Here is an 18,169-nt window from a genome sequence, read left to right as displayed (position 1 = left end):
GGCCAATCCACCCTAACCTACACATCCCTGAACACTATGGGGTATTTTCCCACGGCCAATCCACCCTAACCTACACATCCCTGAACACTATGGGGTAATTTAGCATGGCCAATCCACCCTAACCTACACATCCCTGAACACTATGGGGTAATTTAGCATGGCCAATCCACCCTAACCTGTACATCCCTGAACACTATGGGGTAATTTAGCATGGCCAATCCACCCTAACCTACACATCTTTGGACTGTGGGAGCAAATCCACGCAGACACGGGGAGAATGTTCAAACTCCACACAGACAGTCACCCGAGGCTGGAATCAACCCTGGCGCTGGGAGGCAGCGGTGCTAACCTCTATAGCCACCCTATGAGTGCCCAGTGGGTAAAGCAACTTCCGAAGGAAGGTACACACATGTTTACCTGCAGTAACGTGGCACATGACTGGATGAAACCTTCCCCCCCCCTCAATCGTTTTGGAAACTGAGGTTTCACAATCACCCGCCCAGCTTGAGAAAGTCCCCAGCCTACAGACTCTGAGTGACCCCAGGGGAGATAAACAATGTCATTCAATTACTTCCTGTGCGAGGGACTGTAAAGGGACTAACCTGGATAATAACGCACATTACTTCATGAAGGTGATTATTACACTGTCCTCATAGGTCATTTGCAATGAATTAGAGTCATAGAGATGTACATCACGGAAACAGACCCTTCGGTCCAACCCGTCCATGCCGACCAGATATCCCAACCCAATCTAGTCCCACCTGCCAGCACCCGGCCCATATCCCTCCAAACCCTTCCTATTCATATACCCATCCAAATGCCTCTTAAATGTTGTAATTGTACCAGCCTCCACCACTTCCTCTGGCAGCTCATCCCATACACGTACCACCCTCTGTGTGAAAAAGTTGCCCCTTAGGTCTCTTTTATATCTTTCCCCTCTCACCCTAAACCTATGCCCCTCTAGTTTTGGACTCCCCCACCCCAGGGAAAAGACCCTGTCTGTTCATCCTTGTAATTCTATAAACTTTGATAACGCTCCCGGGAAAACAGCCCCAGCCTGTCCAGCCTCTCCCTGTAGCTCAGATCCTCCAACCCTGGCAACATCCTTGTAAATCCTTACTGAGCCCTTTCAGGTTTCACAACATCGTTTCCTACAGCACGGTTGATGCCAAGGTGGTTACCTGGTGGTTTTGGGCCTGGTCTGGGCTCCTGCTGCGCCTCCGTTTGATCGAGCTGGGGATATCACTGCTGTGGTTGGGTGGGCTGGTTTGCTGATGAGAGGGGCTGGCTGGCTGCCCACAGTGCTCCCCAGGTCCTGCTCCTCGCTTCAGCTGGAAGCCGTTTTTGGTTGAACTGAAATTTCGCTTCTAACACAAAGGAGCAGGCGACGGAGGGAAGGGGAGAGGGGGAAGGAAACAGCAAGGAGGAGAGGAATAAAGAGCAGAGAGTGAGGGAGGAAGAAGACAAAAAAAAAACACACATACACCTTTGATGTTTAACATCAGCATCGCCGGCCAGTACAAAAAAATACGCTTAAAACCAAGCACATTAGTGAAAGAGAGAGAGGGGGCAGTACCAGAAGGGGGGTGTGGTACCAGAGAGGAGAGGGTGTACCAAAGAGGGGGTGTGGCATACCAGAGAGGTGGGGGGGGGGGGGTGTACCAGAGAGGGGGGGTGTACCAGAGAGGGGAGGGTGTACCAAAGAGGGGAGGGTGTACCAAAGAGGGGGTGTGGCATACCAGAGAGGGGGGGGGGGGTGTACGAGGGGGGGGGGGTGTACGAGAGAGGGGGGGTGTACCAGAGAGGGGGCGTAAACAGAGAGGGGAGGGCGTAAACAGAGAGGGGAGGGCGTGTACCAGAGAGGGGGCATAAGCAGAGAGGGGGTGTACCAGAGAGGGGGCGTACGTAAACAGAGAGGGGGGTGTACCAGAGAGTGGGCATAAACAGAGAGGGGGCGTGTAAACAGAGAGGGGGGTGTACCAGAGAGTGGGCATAAACAGAGAGGGGGCGTGTAAACAGAGAGGGGGGTGTACCAGAGAGTGGGCATAAACAGAGAGGGGGCGTGTAAACAGAGAGGGGGGTGTACCAGAGAGTGGGCATAAACAGAGAGGGGGCGTGTAAACAGAGAGGGGGGCATACCAGAGAGGGGGGTGTACCAGAGAGTGGGCATAAACAGAGAGGGGGCGTGTAAACAGAGAGGGGGCGTGTAAACAGAGAGGGGGCGTGTAAACAGAGAGGGGGGTGTACCAGAGAGGGGGGTGTACCAGAGAGTGGGCATAAACAGAGAGGGGGCGTGTAAACAGAGAGGGGGCGTGTAAACAGAGAGGGGGCGTGTAAACAGAGAGGGGGGTGTACCAGAGAGGGGGCGTAAACAGAGAGGGGGCGTACCAGGGTGGGGGCGTACCAGAGAGGGGGCGTAAGCAGAGAGGGGGGGTGTAAACAGAGGGGGGTGCGTACCAGAGAGGGGGCGTAAACAGAGAGGGGGCGTACCAGGGTGGGGGCGTACCAGAGAAGGGGCGTAAGCAGAGAGGGGGGGTGTAAACAGAGGGGGGTGCGTACCAGAGAGGGGGCGTAAATAGAGAGGGGGCGTAAACAGAGAGGGGGCGTAAACAGAGAGGGGGCATACCAGGGTGGGGGCGTAAGCAGAGAGGGGGCGTAAGCAGAGAGGGGGGGTGTAAACAGAGGGGGGTGCGTACCAGAGAGGGGGCGTAAGCAGAGAGGGGGCGTAAGCAGAGAGGGGGGGTGTAAACAGAGGGGGGTGCGTACCAGAGAGGGGGCGTAAATAGAGAGGGGGCGTAAACAGAGAGGGGGCATAAAAGGGTGGGGGCGTACCAGAGAGGGGGCGTAAGCAGAGAGGGGGCGTAAGCAGAGAGGGGGGGTGTAAACAGAGGGGGGTGCGTACCAGAGAGGGGGCGTAAATAGAGAGGGGGCGTAAACAGAGAGGGGGCGTAAACAGAGAGGGGGCGTAAACAGAGAGGGGGGGGCGTAAACAGAGAGGGGGCGTACCAGGGATCGCGAAGGGCGGAGGGAGGGGGGACGATTGTGGGTATAAGGGTTGGGGGGGTGGGCGAGTGACTACAGGTGGGATTGGTGGGGGGAGGGGGAATGGGGATGGAGAGTGCAGTCGCGAAGGTGGGGGTAAAGTGGGCACAAACAGGCAAAGGTGGGGGGGGTGTTAGTGGGGGAAACAGTGCCAGTGTGTGAGAGGGAGACTCACCTGCTGCAGAATGTTCCAGACATCATGTAGAGCTGGCAGGGTCCTCTGTCTGGTCTGGGAGGGACTGGAGTGCAACTTCCACACATGGACCTGAAGGGGGTTTGATTTTGGAGCGAGGGAGCAAACATAAACGTGGTAAGGAACAGAAAAGTTTCTGGGACGGGGTCAGGCTATTCAGCCTACTGGGCGCCTGCTGGTATTTGGTCCCACACTGTGCACAACAAGATCCCACCGTCCGCTAAGTGGCCCGATCACAGTTGTGGGCCTTCTCGGATCCAGTCTTGCCACCCCCCCCAGAATCGAGGTTGGGGGAGGCAGCCACCAGGCCTTTTTTTTAAAGATTAGATTCTCTACAGTGTGGAAACAGGCCCTTCGGCCCAACAAGTCCACACCGACCCTCTGAAGAGCAACCCGCCCAGACCCATCCCCCTACATTTACCCCTTCACCTAACACTATGGACAATTTAGCATGGCCAATTCCACCCTAACCTGCACATCTTTGGACTGTGGGAGGAAACTGGAGCACCCGGAGGAAACCCACGCAGACACGGGGAGAATGTGCAAACTCCACACAGTCAGTTGCCTGAGGCGGGAATTGAACCCGGGTCTCTGACGCTGTGAGGCAGCAGTGCTAACCACTGTGCCACCGTGTTGGAGAAGAGCCGGGGAAACCCTTTGCCCCACGAACGGCCTCCGAGGACGATCGGCTCCAAAAACCAAACGGACACCGGGAATCAAAATGGTGGCTGCTGTCAAACCCTCTGCGCACCCCCCAACACACACAGACAGACAGACACACAAAAGTACCCCCGAGGCCCATCGCGAGCGAGAAATGCGGCCATTCGGCCCATCGAGGTGTGTCCTTACCTGCTGCAGGCGGTTGATTCTGGTGGTGAGGTCGCTGTAGCCATAGCTGCTGGTGTACCGTGCTGCATTCTGGTAGCACTTGATGGCATCCTCCAGCTCGTGCTCAGACTCGTAGATCTGGCCCAGCTGCTCCCAGACGCGGGGCTGTGGCTGATCGTGCAGGAGGGCCTGCACGCAGCTGTGGATCCCATCCAGCTTGCCATGCAGCGGCCGGGGAGACCTGAGGAAGGAGGCGAGAGGCTTTCAACTCAACAGGTTGGGGCATCGCGGCCAGACCCAGACACTGCCCCTCCCAAACCCCCCCCCCCCTGTTCGCTCCAACAAGCAGCAGCTCCAGAGACCCCCTCCCCCCGTTTAGGGACTACACGGTCTCCCCGTGCACCTCCACACTCCCCAGGCTGCCCCTGCGCGCTAGGTGAGCCGCGGAATGGTGCGTGGGGAGGGGTGGGGGGGGGAATGGATCTACTCGCGGTTTAAAGGGATCTTACTACCCACCCCCACCCCCATTACCATTCTGCCAATTCGCCGACGAGAAACACAAATTTTACCCGGGCTCCCCACACACACACACACTTACTTTCATTGTTTTCAAGTCCCCGCCCACGCAGGAAAATAACTCATGCCCTCAATCACGTCCCACGGCAGCACTGCAACTGCCCACCAGGGGGTGGCCAAGAGCTACCTGCTCACCAAAACTCTGGGTCTAAAGTAGCCAGGCCTCAGTCATTGTTTTTAAACAGGAAAACGGCCACGTGCTTTGGTAAACAGACTCCCCTTACTCCCCCCCCCTCAGCCGGGCTGCGTATTGTAGGGTTTTGTGGTTTTAAAAAAAAATAGGGAAACCTTTTCTGTGAAGCATCGCATAAACGACTCAGATGTTGGAACACGAAGAGTCAGATCGCCGATGATTCCAAACCTGGGTGCACTGGCAAATCTTTAGTGAGATAACCGTCAAACGTAACAGGGCAGGAGAGGCTTGGAGAATGGAATTTAAAACGGAGGGAACGCGAGGTGATCCATTCTGGCAGGAAGGAATGGGAAAAGGCAGGTAGACGGGCAGAAACGGCACAGTGTTAAAACCGGTGGGCGGGAACAAGAGGGAGCCCATCAATCTGTGAAGGTGGGGAACACGCATGGGAGAATTCAGTTAGCAACGTACAAATAAAACTGTGCGTTCAACGGGTGGGATGTGCTCCTCAGTCTTTTGTAACCCCCTGGCCTGGCCAGAGCTGGAGCACGGAGGTAAAAACAGTGACTGGAGATGCTGGAAACCAGATTGTGGATTAGTGGTGCTGGAAGAACACAGCAGTTCAGGCAGCATCCGAGGAGCAGGTTACGGTCTGGTCCCCACAGTTCAGGAAGGTTGGGGAGGATATTTCTCCCGCACGCTTCCGGGGGGGGAGCTGTGGGGGGGAAAAAACGGGGTTAGTGACAAGGTTGGGATGGAAACGCTGGGCCTATTCCCCTCAATCGAGACGTGCGAGACAGTGAGGGGTTCAGGGAAGACAGCAGGCCAAGTCAGCTGGTGCTGCGAGGGTGAGGGGCAGGGGGGTGGGGGGGAGGCAGGTTTAAGAAGTTTAAGGGGGCAGAGATTCCGGGCCTGGGGAATGCGAGAATGAACTTTATTCTCAGAATGAGAATGAGTGACAGTGACCTGGAACTCACTGTGGGTTGGAGAAGGCAATGAACGATTTGGAAAGCAAACTGCAGGGTCTTATGAGGGAGAGTAACCTGCCGCGACTCCAGGGATGGAATGGGACTGCGAGGGTCATTTTACAGACAGCTAGCATTCGCTCAACACTCTCCTGCTGTGGTGTAATGCAGAGTGAGTTAGTGAAGGAGTAATTCAGGGAAGCATCGATATGTTTGTATTGTCTCTGGAGCAGAGAACATAATTAAAACCCCAATTAACAATCACTTCACTAATTGGCTCTTTGCTTCCAGTCAGCCTGTCCCCACCTCGTCTGGCACTAACCCCCTCATTCCGCGCTCCTCAATCGAGCTGTTGGGGGGGGAGGGGCAGGGAGCAGAGTCTCTTACCCTGAGGGACAGAACGACTTTCCAGAGTGTCCGATGTTGGACATGTGGCTGGGATACAGATTATACGGATTCTGACCAACATTGGCGGAGCACCTGGAAAAGAGACAACACAGTGGGGTGAGAGGGAGTGGTGGGGCGGGGTGGGGAATAAATCAGAGGATGAAAGGGGAGCCCAAGTCCACCAGGATGTTACAAAATCCAATCCGGCCAGCACTCGGGTCCCAGCGCAATACTTGGATACATGGCCCATACAGCTCGGGCTGCCCAGCATCACCCTTTGCCCTCTGACCTCAGGCTCCATTTGCCCAGGCACCCCCGCCCTGTATTAATCCAGCCTTCAGGAAATGTTAATGACTCACTGACAGCTGTTTACTCTGACCCTCGCTAAATCAAGGCAGATCAGGAGAGTGGCCAGTACCGCTTCCAATCATTCCCACAACCCACTGTTCTCTCACTGAGTACTCAGCCAACGGTCTGTTTGAAGGTTCGCGCTGAATCGGGTGGAACTGGCCCTTGAGAGGGTGGTGAAGAGCTGCCATCTTGAACTGCAGCAGTCCACAGGCCGACTGTGTGTGTTCCGACTGTAGACAACGTGCCCTATACCTGCTGCCCTCTGTCCTTCCAGGTGGAATTGGCAAGGTGCTGTCTGGGGATCCTTGGTAAATCCCTGCAGAGCAGCTTGGAGATGGTAACCACCGCTGCTACTCCCATCAACCTCCCCGCCACAGAGGTCTGTCAATCCCAGGGTTCCCTCGCTCATCAAGGGCAGCAAGCCCCTGGAATCACATGGTCCCCTGACGTACCTCCCATGAGGAGCGCTCAAACTGGGGCGTTCCAGGTCCAGACACGGAACACGTCATCATGTGGGGAATAACCCTCAGACGCTGACAGGTACACACTCTGCCCCGCCACACAGTTGGCTGCCCGTGGCGATCTGATCTGATCGCTCCATGTTGCCCTGTTCCCACCCACGGTCTCGCAGCCCCCTCCCTTACCTGCTACTCAGGGGCCATGATCGTTGGGGAATCGAGCTCCATCCCACCCCGGCCCGGCTCAGGTTCTCGACGGGGAAGGTTTCTCGCGCGCTGCGCACTCCAAACTGTTCCGATGTATGATGCATCCAGCCTGCAGGGAGAAGGTCAGGCTGCAGCTCAGAGACAGGCCGTTCCCACACTGCCCACCTCCCGAAACACACTCCCAGCTCAGGGACAGCACCCGGGACAGCTCCCACTACTCTTTTCAACTGAAAGTTAAGCTCACCCTACCTGTAACCATCAAAACTCAATATAGGGACAAAACGAGGTTAGGTACACAGTAAAGCTCCCTCTACTCTTTGAGGGAGTAAAGCTCACTCAACACTGTCCAAATCAAATACTCCCAGAACAGGGATCCCATGGGGTTAGATACAGAGTAAAGCTCTCTCTACACTGTCCCCCATCAAACACTCCCAGGACAGGGGCAACATGGGGTTAGATACAGAGTAAAGCTTCCTCTACACTGTCCCCCCATCAAACACTCCCAGGACAGGGGCAGCATGGGGTTAGATACAGAGTAAAGCTCCCTCTACACTGTCCCCATCAAACACTCCCAGCACAGGGACAGCACAGGGTTAGATACAGAGTAAAGCTTCCTCTACACTGTCCCCTCATCAAACACTCCCAGGACAGGGACAGCATGGGGTTAGATACAGAGTAAAGCTCCCTCTACACTGTCCCCATCAAACACTCCCAGGACAGGGGCAGCATGGGGTTAGATACAGAGTAAAGCTCCCTCTACACTGTCCCCCATCAAACACTCCCAGGACAGGGACAGCACGGGTTTAGATACAGAGTAAAGCTCTCTCTACACTGTCCCCCATCAAACACTCCCAGAACAGGGACAGCATGGGGTTAGATGCAGAGTAAAGCTCCCTCTACACTTGTCCCCACTAAATGTTCTGAGAGCAGGAATAATGCAGGGTGAGGTATGAATCCTGCTCCCACTACTCCGACACTAACCAGTCAGTGGGCCGACGTTCCACGCAATGTTGTTGCACCATCCAGTGGCCTGTACCCAGTGCACGGTGCCAGCATTGATCCACACCAAGCTCCCTCTACACTGTCCCCCATCAACCACCTCGCAAGACCTGGCTGGAGAAAAGAGCCAGGGGATGAAGAACAGCGAGAGTGTTAATTCTGTGGCTGGTTCCAGCAGCAGCAGTGGCCAGTCTGAGGCCCTTGGACAGGTGTATCCCACAGTCATACTTCAGCCTGGGCCCCACTCTTGCTCTGACACCGAGCCTTCAAGCTGACCCCTGTCCTCAGTGTAAAGCCAATCATTAGGTTGTACAGGGTAAAGGCGGGAGGTGGGGGGGGGGCGGAGTGGGGGTCCTGCTGTACCCTACCTTTTCAAGTCTCACAGCTACACAGAGGTTCAATTGAATCTTTGCCGTTAACGTTTCCTTTATCCAATCCGCTGGGCTCGTCTGGTCTCCTTGGTGATATTCTCTGTGAGACGGGTTAAAAAGGAGAGATTTGGTGAACATTCTGGGCGACAGGACCCTGTTTCCCCCCCCCCCCCCCCCATCCGCACAACAATCCCACCAACTGCTTGACTATGGGGGGCTTCACCCCCACCCACCCCCTGTCCACACACACCTCACACAGAGACACCTCACACTGGGGGAAAGGAACTAGCGATTCGATGGGGCACAGGGGAAGGAGGGGAGTGGGGAAAGGGGGCAAAGTGAAGGGGGAGAGGGCAAGGAGAGAGGAGGCAAAGAGGGAGGGGCGGAGGGGCAAGGAGAAAGGGGATGGGGAGAGGTCAAGGTGGGAGGGGGAGAGGAGGGAGGGGGTCCTGGCATCGGTCTGGGGGGGAGGGGGTTCACAGTGTCTGTGAGCTGCTGCAATCTGGGCTCTGACCACAGGACACACCCCCCACCCCCACCCATCCCAACCACATTCCTTCACTCCTGACCCCCCCCCTGCCCACCCTTACCCCTCAGCCCAGTCCCTGGGGAACCCTGTTCTGGGGCTGAACCACTCGAGCAGGAGGTGCCCCAGCTTAGGCCCCACCTCCCCCCCAGACCCTGGCCCGTGTTCCTCCCTCCCACAGCTGGTCCTGGGGAGGGGAGACAGGACTGAGGTAGGGGTTTCGAGGGTGGGGGGGGGTCTGTCCAGCTTCGGACAATGCTCCAGCCTCGCTCCAGCTGACTGTGAGCTGCTCCTGACCTTGTGACCCTGATATCGATGCCCAAACCCACCTCGGGGAGGGGCAACAAACAGGAGGCTACTGTGGAGCACCCCCCCCACCCCCCAAAAACACATACACTCACTCCCACACACCCCGAGACACACCCACACAGAGACACACACCCACCCACCCATACACAGAGAGACACACACACACCCACACCGACACACCCACTCCCAGACACACACAAAGTCACAGAGGGTAGGGAAGGGTCCCTCCAGTCACCAGTCTGAGGGGAGGGGGTCCTGGTAACGGCCTGTCCCTCGGAGACACCTCCAAGAATAGCCCGTCCTGACCCCTCCCCCTCTCCCTCCCGTCCCCAGTTTCACCGAGTCAGGTCTCTCCTGCTCACCCCCCCACCCCCACCCTCCCCCCAAACACTCGAGTTCCACCCCTCCCCTACGTCAGCAGGGATTTGAAGAATCAGAGGAAGTTTCAGGTAAACACGACCAACAGGAATTTCACTGGTAACCCGTAGCAACGGGCTTGTGACGTGGGCTGGGTGGTGGGGACGAGTGCGGGGACAACACCGGGGGGGGGTCTATCAAAGTTCCTTCTGAAACAGGAAGTGATCCGTGCGAGAGCGCGAGGTGGGGGAGGGACAGGACTCTGTGAGTAATGACATAGTGTGAGAACCTTTCCCCGCTCCATCCCCCTCCTCCCACACCCACCAACCCCACACTGGGTCCCGGTTTCAGCAGTTCAGGGAAAGCACTGTGTCACTCAGCCGACTGACTCATTCGGCGAACACTGAGAGGATGTTCCACTCCAGGCGCTGACAGAGTCAGCAGCTCTGCACGCCCTCACCGACCCTTAACGGGAACTGGAGCGTGACAGAGCAAACAGGGCCACCAACCCGCGCCCAGACCCCTGGAGGAAGCAGACCCTTGCCACAACTTGCCTCAGTTCCCCTTTTGAAAGTTCCTGTTAAATCTGCTTCATTTCGGGAACACTCCCCAGCTCACGGCTGCAGGCTGCGTTAAAAATGATCTCCCCACACAACAAAGGATTTAGGATAACGACGATATTTGGCGCCTGCTCACCCCCACCACACACACACACGCACACACACAGACACACACACACACACACACCACACCGACACCACACACACACACACACACGGGGACACACACACACATACACACAGATACAGAGACACACAGATAGAGACACACACACAGACACAGAGACACCACACACACAAAACCTATTTTCATAATCAGAGACTGAATAGGATAAACACACAAAGTCTTTTCCCTGGGGTCGGGGAGTCCAGAACTAGAGGGCATAGGTTTAGGGGAAAGATATAAAAGGGGCGTAAGGGGCAACTTTTTCTCGTGGTACGTGTATGGAATGAGCTGCCAGAGGAAGTGGTGGAGGCTGGTACAATTACAACATTTAAAAGGCATCTGGATGGGTATATGAATAGGAAGGGTTTGGAGGGATATGGGCCGGGTGCTGGCAAATGGGACTAATTTAGGATGGATGGACAGGTTGGACCAAAGGGTCAGTTTCTCTACTGTACATCTCCGTGACTCTATGGCCCTCTGTCCATTGGAAACAGATCAGTTCTCAATCACTCCATCAACCAACCGAGTGAGTCAACCCAACGTCCACCCAACCTGCGTGGCTCCCACTGACCACCATGTTGGGTTCCCCAGTCGCTCGTTGAGTCCCTCATCCCTGGTCCTCTTCTGGATCAATCTCCCTTGCCGTCCCCCTTCTCTTCCCCTCAAGTATGGAGCCCTGAATAAACCACTGTGCAGAGTTTTCAGTTGAGGAGTTTGGGATCAAACTGGGTATTATGATCAGTTGGTAAGAAGTTACATTTATGTAGCACCTATTGCAACAAAGGGCTTTGTCAGGGTACTAGACAGCTGATGAGATATTTAATGTGAAATGTAGGGTACTGCATAATGGCCGGCATTGTTCCCAGAATCCTCTCTGCTGCAGAAACCACCCTATCCATGCACGCTGACCAACGGGGCAATGTCTTCTGGGGGGGCCAGGCTTAACCAGGTTTGACCTTTGCAGGAAAGCTGCCACCAGCAAATCAGCAAAGACAACAATATTTTTACCTCCCCCCGACAAACCCAGAGCCGATTTCCAGAAGCAGACACTCGAATCTGATTCCGAAACCAAGAGAAATGCAACATTTTCTCTTACACAGAAAAACCAGAAGTCGTCGGGGCCGGGGCATTACAGGAAATGAAATGTCACACAGGCACTGCCGGAACGGGGAGTCGATTCCAGTCACCCAGTGACACCCGTTTCCAAGCAGTCACCTGATCCAGCCCCAGCATCTCCTTCACTCTGTTAGCTGCATGTAACAAGGTCCAAGTGCAGTTCTACCAACACTGAGGAGGGAGGCACATGCCTCTCCCACCATCTGCAAGTCACGGGTGTGATGCAATACGCCCCAGAAGCACCGCACCGATGGCAGGGGCCAGCAGAACGCTCGAGCGTTGTCAATACCCTGCTGCCAGCAGTCTTTGGGACCTCGGTCGTACTCACTCACGGGATTAACTGGTCTCCGAGAATGGGAAAGAGACGGGAAAGGGAGGAAGGGGAACTGAAACAGGGTAAAATGGAAGGGGAGGGAAACCGGGGTGTGGGGAAAAGGGCGATGGCATATCAGGCAATTGGACAGCCTGATATGTGTGGATGAGTTCAGTGGAGTATGGGGCAGCACGGTGGCTCAGTGGTTAGCACTGCTGCCTCCCAGCGCCAGAGACCCGGGTTCGATCCCAGCCTCGGGCGACTGACTGTGTGGAGTTTGCACAATCTCCCCGTGTCTGTGTGGGTTTCCTCCCACAGTGCAGGTTGAGTGAATTGGCCACGCTAAATTGCCCGTAGTGTTAGGTGAAGGGGTAAATGTAAGGGAATGGGTCTGGGTGGGTCGCGCTTTGGCGAGTCGGTGTGGACTTGCTGGGCCGAAGAGCCTGTTTCCACACTGTAAGTAATTTAATCTATGTGCAGGCAGGTGGGATTAGTTTAGAATATCATACAGACAGCGTGGGCTAGCTCCTCAGCTGTACTGTTCCAGTTTGGGCTCGTGAGATAGCAGAAGGGGTTCAAGGGGCTGAATAGCCTAATCCTGACTGTATATGCCGAACCGGACTAGCCATATAATTGGCAACAGCAGCAGGTCAGAGATGAGGATAACTCACCTCGTGCCTCCCCAAACCCTGTCCACCATCGACAAAGCACAAGTCAAGAGGATGGTAGAATGTGGCCCACGCGCTTGGATAGGGTCAGCCCCAAAAACACTTGGGAAGCTCCTCAATATCCAACAAAAAGCAACCCCCTTGATTGGCATCACATCGACAGACATCCACTCCCTGCCCCACTAATGTCTCAGCAACAGGAGTCTGTATGATCTACAATGTGAGGGAGCAATGCAGCAACGTTCCTGCAACACACTGTTCCAGACCCACAGGGCAGCACCAGAGCAGCATCCTGCAGCACTCGCAGTCACTCCCCATCCTGACGAGGGAATGCACTGCCAGCCGACAAAACCCGCAAAGGTTTCAATCAGGACACTGAGAAATACAACCGCACTCCCAACAAACCAGGCAGGTACCCCTAAACGCTCACCTCCTCACAGTGCAATATTCCCTAAACACACTGACACCCCGACAGTGCGGTGTTCCCTAAACACACTGACCCTCCCACAGTGCGGTGTTCCCTAAACACACTGACCCCCCGACAGTGCGGTGTTCCCTAAACACACTGACCCCCCGACAGTGCGGTGTTCCCTAAACACACTGACCTTCCCACAGTGCGGTGTTCCCTAAACACACTGACCCTCCCACAGTGCGGTGTTCCCTAAACACACTGAGCCCCCCGACAGTGCGGTGTTCCCTAAACACACTGACCCCCCGACAGTGCGGTGTTCCCTAAACACACTGACCCTCTCACAGTGCGGTGTTCCCTAAACACACTGACCCTCCCACAGTGCGGTGTTCCCTAAACACACTGACCACCCCACAGTGCAATATTGCCTAAACACACTGACCCCCCCGACAGTGCGGTGTTCTCCTAAACACACTGACCCCCCCACAGTGCAGTGTTCCCTAAACACACTGACCCTCCCACAGTGCAGTGTTCCCTAAACACACTGACCCCCCGACAGTGCGGTGTTCCCTAAACACACTGACCTTCCCACAGTGCGGTGTTCCCTCAACACACTGACCCTCCCACAGTGCGGTGTTCCCTAAACACACTGACCCTCCCACAGTGCAGTGTTCCCTAAACACACTGACCCTCCCACAGTGCAGTGTTCCCTAAACACACTGACCCCCCGACAGTGCGGTGTTCCCTAAACACACTGACCCTCCCACAGTGCGGTGTTCCCTAAACACACTGACCCTCCCACAGTGCGGTGTTCCCTAAACACACTGACCCTCCCACAGTGCGGTGTTCCCTAAACACACTGACCCTCCCACAGTGCGGTGTTCCCTAAACACACTGACCCTCCCACAGTGCGGTGTTCCCTAAACACACTGACCCTCCCACAGTGCGGTGTTCCCTAAACACACTGACCCTCCCACAGTGCGGTGTTCCCTAAACACACTGACCCTCCCACAGTGCGGTGTTCCCTAAACACACTGACCCTCCCACAGTGCGGTGTTCCCTAAACACACTGACCCTCCCACAGTGCGGTGTTCCTTAAACACACTGACCCCCCCCCCCCCGACAGTGCGTTGTTCCCTAAACACACTGACCCTCCCACAGTGCGGTGTTCCCTAAACACACTGACCCCCCGACAGTGCGGTGTTCCCTAAACACACTGACCCCCCCACAGTGCGGTGTTCCCTAAACACACTGACCCTCCCACAGTCCGGTGTTCCCTAAACACACTGACCCCCCCACAGTGCGGTGTTCCCTAAACACACTGACCCCCCCCCCCCCGACAGTGCGGTGTTCCCTAAACACACTGACCCCCCCCCCCCCCGACAGTGCGGTGTTCCCTAAACACACTGACCCCCCGACAATGCGGTGTTCCCTAAACACACTGACCCTCCCACAGTGCGGTGTTCCCTAAACACACTGACCCCCCCCCGACAGTGCGGTGTTCCCCTAAACACACTGACCCTCCCACAGTGCGGTGTTCCCTAAACACACTGACCCTCCCACAGTGCGGTGTTCCCTAAACACACTGACCCCCCGTCAGTGCGGTGTTCCCTAAACACACTGACCTTCCCACAGTGCTGTGTTCCTTAAACACACTGACCCTCCCACAGTGCGGTGTTCCCTAAACACACTGACCTTCCCACAGTGCGGTGTTCCCTAAACACACTGACCCTCCGACAGTGCGGTGTTCCCTAAACACACTGACCCTCCCACAGTGCGGTGTTCCCTAAACACACTGACCCTCCGACAGTGCGGTGTTCCCTAAACACACTGACCCTCCCACAGTGCGGTGTTCCCTAAACACACTGACCCTCCGACAGTGCATTGTTCCCTAAACACACTGACCCTCCAGCTGTGCTGTCAGAACGCTGCATTAACCCAGTACCATATTTTGTTCTGACCAGAGGTGCAATGTAACTGTCACAGTGAGTGCCTTGAGTGTGAGGTCAGGTTGACAGAATTACAATTGGAGATACATGTTTTGAGGGGAGATGGGGGTGGCTGTTCTTCCTGAACTGGTATTAACCCTGCAAGATCGAAGCAAAGGATTTCTTCAGAGTCAGCGCTGCACCAATCCCCTTTCCAATACCATGGCAATTACCGTTCAAATACACATCATGGGATGAACTGGGATTGGGCTCTCCGAATTTTACAAGTTTTCAACTAAATGCAAGCCTTTTTTTCCATTACCCTGTGATGAGGTCTCCCTTTCCACCTCAAACAACAGCTCTCAGACTGAAACACCTCCAACAGTCATTGCAGCAACTCCATCCAATACAGCAAGGTGCGAGTGATTGACCGTGTGGGGGAGCTGGATTAACATCTGCAGTGATACAGTCAGTAACACAGGGCGCTGGGGGAGAGAGGGGTTACTGAGTGACCGTGTGGGGGAAGCTGGATTAACATCAGTGGTGATACAGTCAGTGACACAGGGCGTTGCGGGGGTGGGGGGAAAGTTACTGAGTGACCGTGTGGGGGAGCTGGATTAACATCTGCAGTGATACAGTCAGTAACACAGGGCGCTGGGGGGAGAGGGGTTACTGAGTGACAGTGTGAGGGAGCTGGATTAACATCTGCAGTGATACAGTCAGTAACACAGGGTGCTGGGGGGAGAGGGGTTACTGAGGGACAGTGTGGGGGAGCTGGATTAACATCAGGAGAGATACAGTCAGTAACACAGGGCACTGGGGGGGAGAGGGGTTACTGAGTGACAGTGTGAGGGAGCTGGATTAACATCAGGAGAGATACAGTCAGTAACACAGGGCACTGGGGGGGAGAGGGGTTACTGAGTGACAGTGTGAGGGAGCTGGATTAACATCAGGGTGATTTCTCATGTTAGATCTGGTGGCTATTTCATGAGCAGTTAAAAAGATTAATAATTGAGCAAGAGCAGGCCCTGGCAAGGGGTTGGAGGAGGAAAGGGATGACCAAGATTGGTAACAAGGGAGGCTGGAGGGGCAGGAAACTGGTGGTCTATTTCTGGAGAAGGAAGTAGGCGTCACAGAGGCAGGAAGTTGGTACAGTGTGCTCACAGAGACCTGTTTCCTGTGTTAGCCTGGCCCCGCAACACAACAATTGCCTTCACACTGTCATTTTTAAACAACGGAGTTATCTGTCGGAAATCTGCGGTCCCTCTAAGTCACAGGGCTGAGGGCACCTCCTCCACTGATAGCATGGAAACAGACAGTGTGTGACTCGCTGTGTGGGGACGGAGGGGGGGGGGTCACGGGCGGCTCGGTGGGGCTCTGACAGACACAGGAGCACCAGCTGCGGCATCCTGAATTCTCCTTGTGCTGCTCTGACCCTGGAGTGATTTCAATCCTCCATACTTCAGCACAACTTGCTATTTCAGTGCATTCCACATCTCTGATCCCAACTGTGGCAGTCCATCCTTCAGCTGCCTGGGCTCCCAAACTCCGGAATTCCTTCCTTAAGGCTCTCCGACTCTCTTTGACCTTGAGTTCGATGTCCCCTCCTTACCCTGCCACTCCCCAATTCAGGAATTGAGTCACAGAGATGTACAGCATGGAAACAGACCCTTCGGTCCATCCCGTCCATGCCGACCAGATATCCCAACCCAACCTAGTCCCACCTGCCAGCACCCGGCCCATATCCCTCCAAACCCTTCCTATTCATATACCCATCCAAATGCCTTTTAAATGTTGCAATTGTACCAGCCTCCATCACATCCTCTGGCAGCTCATTCCATACACGTACCACCCTCTGTGTGAAAAAGTTGCCCCTTAGGTCTCTTTTATATCTTTCCCCTCTCACCCTAAACCTATACCCTCTAGTTCTAGACTCCCCCACCGCAGGGAAAAGACTTTGTCCATTTATCCTATCCATGCCCCTCATGATTTTATAAACCTCTATATGGTCACCCCTCAGCCTCCGACGCTCCAGGGAAAACAGCCCCAGCCTGTTCAGCCTCTCCCTGTAGCTCAAGCCCTCCAACCCTGGCACCATCCTTGTAAATCTTTTCTGAACCCTTTCAAGTTTCACAACGTCTTTCTAAGAGGAAGGAGACCAGAATTGGACACAATATTCCAACAGTAGCCTAACCAATGTCCTGTACAGCTGCAACATGACCTCCCAACTCCTGTACTCGATACTCTGACCAATAAAGGAACACATACCAAACGCCTTCTTCACTATCCTATCGACCTGCGACTCGAGTTTCAAGGAGCTATGAACCTGCACTCCAAGGTCTCTTTGTTCAGCAACACTCCCTAGGACCTTACCATTTAGTGTATAAGTCCGGCTAAGATTTGCTTTCCCAGAACGCAACACCACACATTTATCTCGATTAAACTCCATCCAAACTGGTCCTTTTCCCTATGAAACACCTTGGGGCCACACGGCTGACTCACTCCAAGCTGAACCGGGGTTGCGTATTCCTCAGCCGCCTCCACATTCCCACCCAATCCCGCCCCCCCCCCACCCTCAGCCGGAGTCTCTGCCCAGTTCCCGGGAATGTTCCTGGTCCACCTTTGTAACCACCACCAGTTCCATTCCTCTGTGCCTGAGACTGTCTCAGTGAGGTGATAAACCAAGCGGGCTGGGGAGCCCATCTCTCTCCCACCACAACACCTCAGGGCACGAGGAGACCGCTCAGCCCATCACCTCAGTTCTGGCCCTCTCCGAAATCAGCGTTACTCTTATTTCCCCAACCAGGCGTTTCCCCTTGCCCTGTTGCTCTGTTCCCTCTGAACAGCAGACATCCTGTTAGTGGTGTTTTTTAAGGGCACAGCTGCTTGGATACTGTTTCCCCCTGTTTAATGGTGGACCTCCCATCTCCCGGTAACACTCCACAAACAAACAGCTTTTCCCGTAGCCAGCCGTTAACCACTACCTCCCCGTCCAGCATTCTCCAGACATCACCTCAGGGCATCACCTCAAATTGTACGTCTGGATCTTCCTAACGACACAGTACAGTACAGTGCGACAGAGATTGACTCACAACTCAGCCCAGTCCCAGTGTTACCAACTCACTCCCTTTGGCAAAACCAAACGGACCCATTTTGGGGAAAAGATCCCTGGAATCCCGGTTAACCGCTCTACACTGGCTCATGTTCAGACCAGGCCCTGACGCAGCAACATCTCACACCCCTCCCTGCTCACTGGAACCCCGCGGGCCCGTACACCCACCACCCCCCGCAACCTCTGTATCTCCCT

At 55.0% G+C, this 18,169-nt stretch overlaps 1 protein-coding gene across 1 annotated transcript in view; it reads right to left on the bottom strand.

Moving 5' to 3' along the window:
- Positions 1–8,631, bottom strand: part of LOC140492444 (lysine-specific demethylase 6B-like) — a 26,753-nt gene extending 18,122 nt beyond the window's left edge. Inside the window, exons 1-6 of the mRNA XM_072591334.1 lie at positions 8,508–8,631; positions 7,120–7,249; positions 6,125–6,217; positions 4,085–4,304; positions 3,218–3,307; positions 1,182–1,367 (exon numbers count right to left, since the gene is read on the bottom strand). Coding sequence (XP_072447435.1) covers positions 1,182–1,367; positions 3,218–3,307; positions 4,085–4,304; positions 6,125–6,217; positions 7,120–7,244 — 714 coding nt within the window. The 5' untranslated portion in view covers positions 7,245–7,249; positions 8,508–8,631. The remainder of the gene's footprint in view (positions 1–1,181; positions 1,368–3,217; positions 3,308–4,084; positions 4,305–6,124; positions 6,218–7,119; positions 7,250–8,507) is intronic.
- Positions 8,632–18,169: the final 9,538 nt, after the last annotated feature.

The sequence above is a fragment of the Chiloscyllium punctatum genome, chromosome 21 (genome assembly GCF_047496795.1).
Source record: "Chiloscyllium punctatum isolate Juve2018m chromosome 21, sChiPun1.3, whole genome shotgun sequence".
Taxonomy (NCBI): domain Eukaryota; kingdom Metazoa; phylum Chordata; class Chondrichthyes; order Orectolobiformes; family Hemiscylliidae; genus Chiloscyllium; species Chiloscyllium punctatum.
The sequence above is the reverse complement of the archived record's forward strand: the minus strand, read 5'-3'. Positions and strand labels throughout refer to the sequence as shown.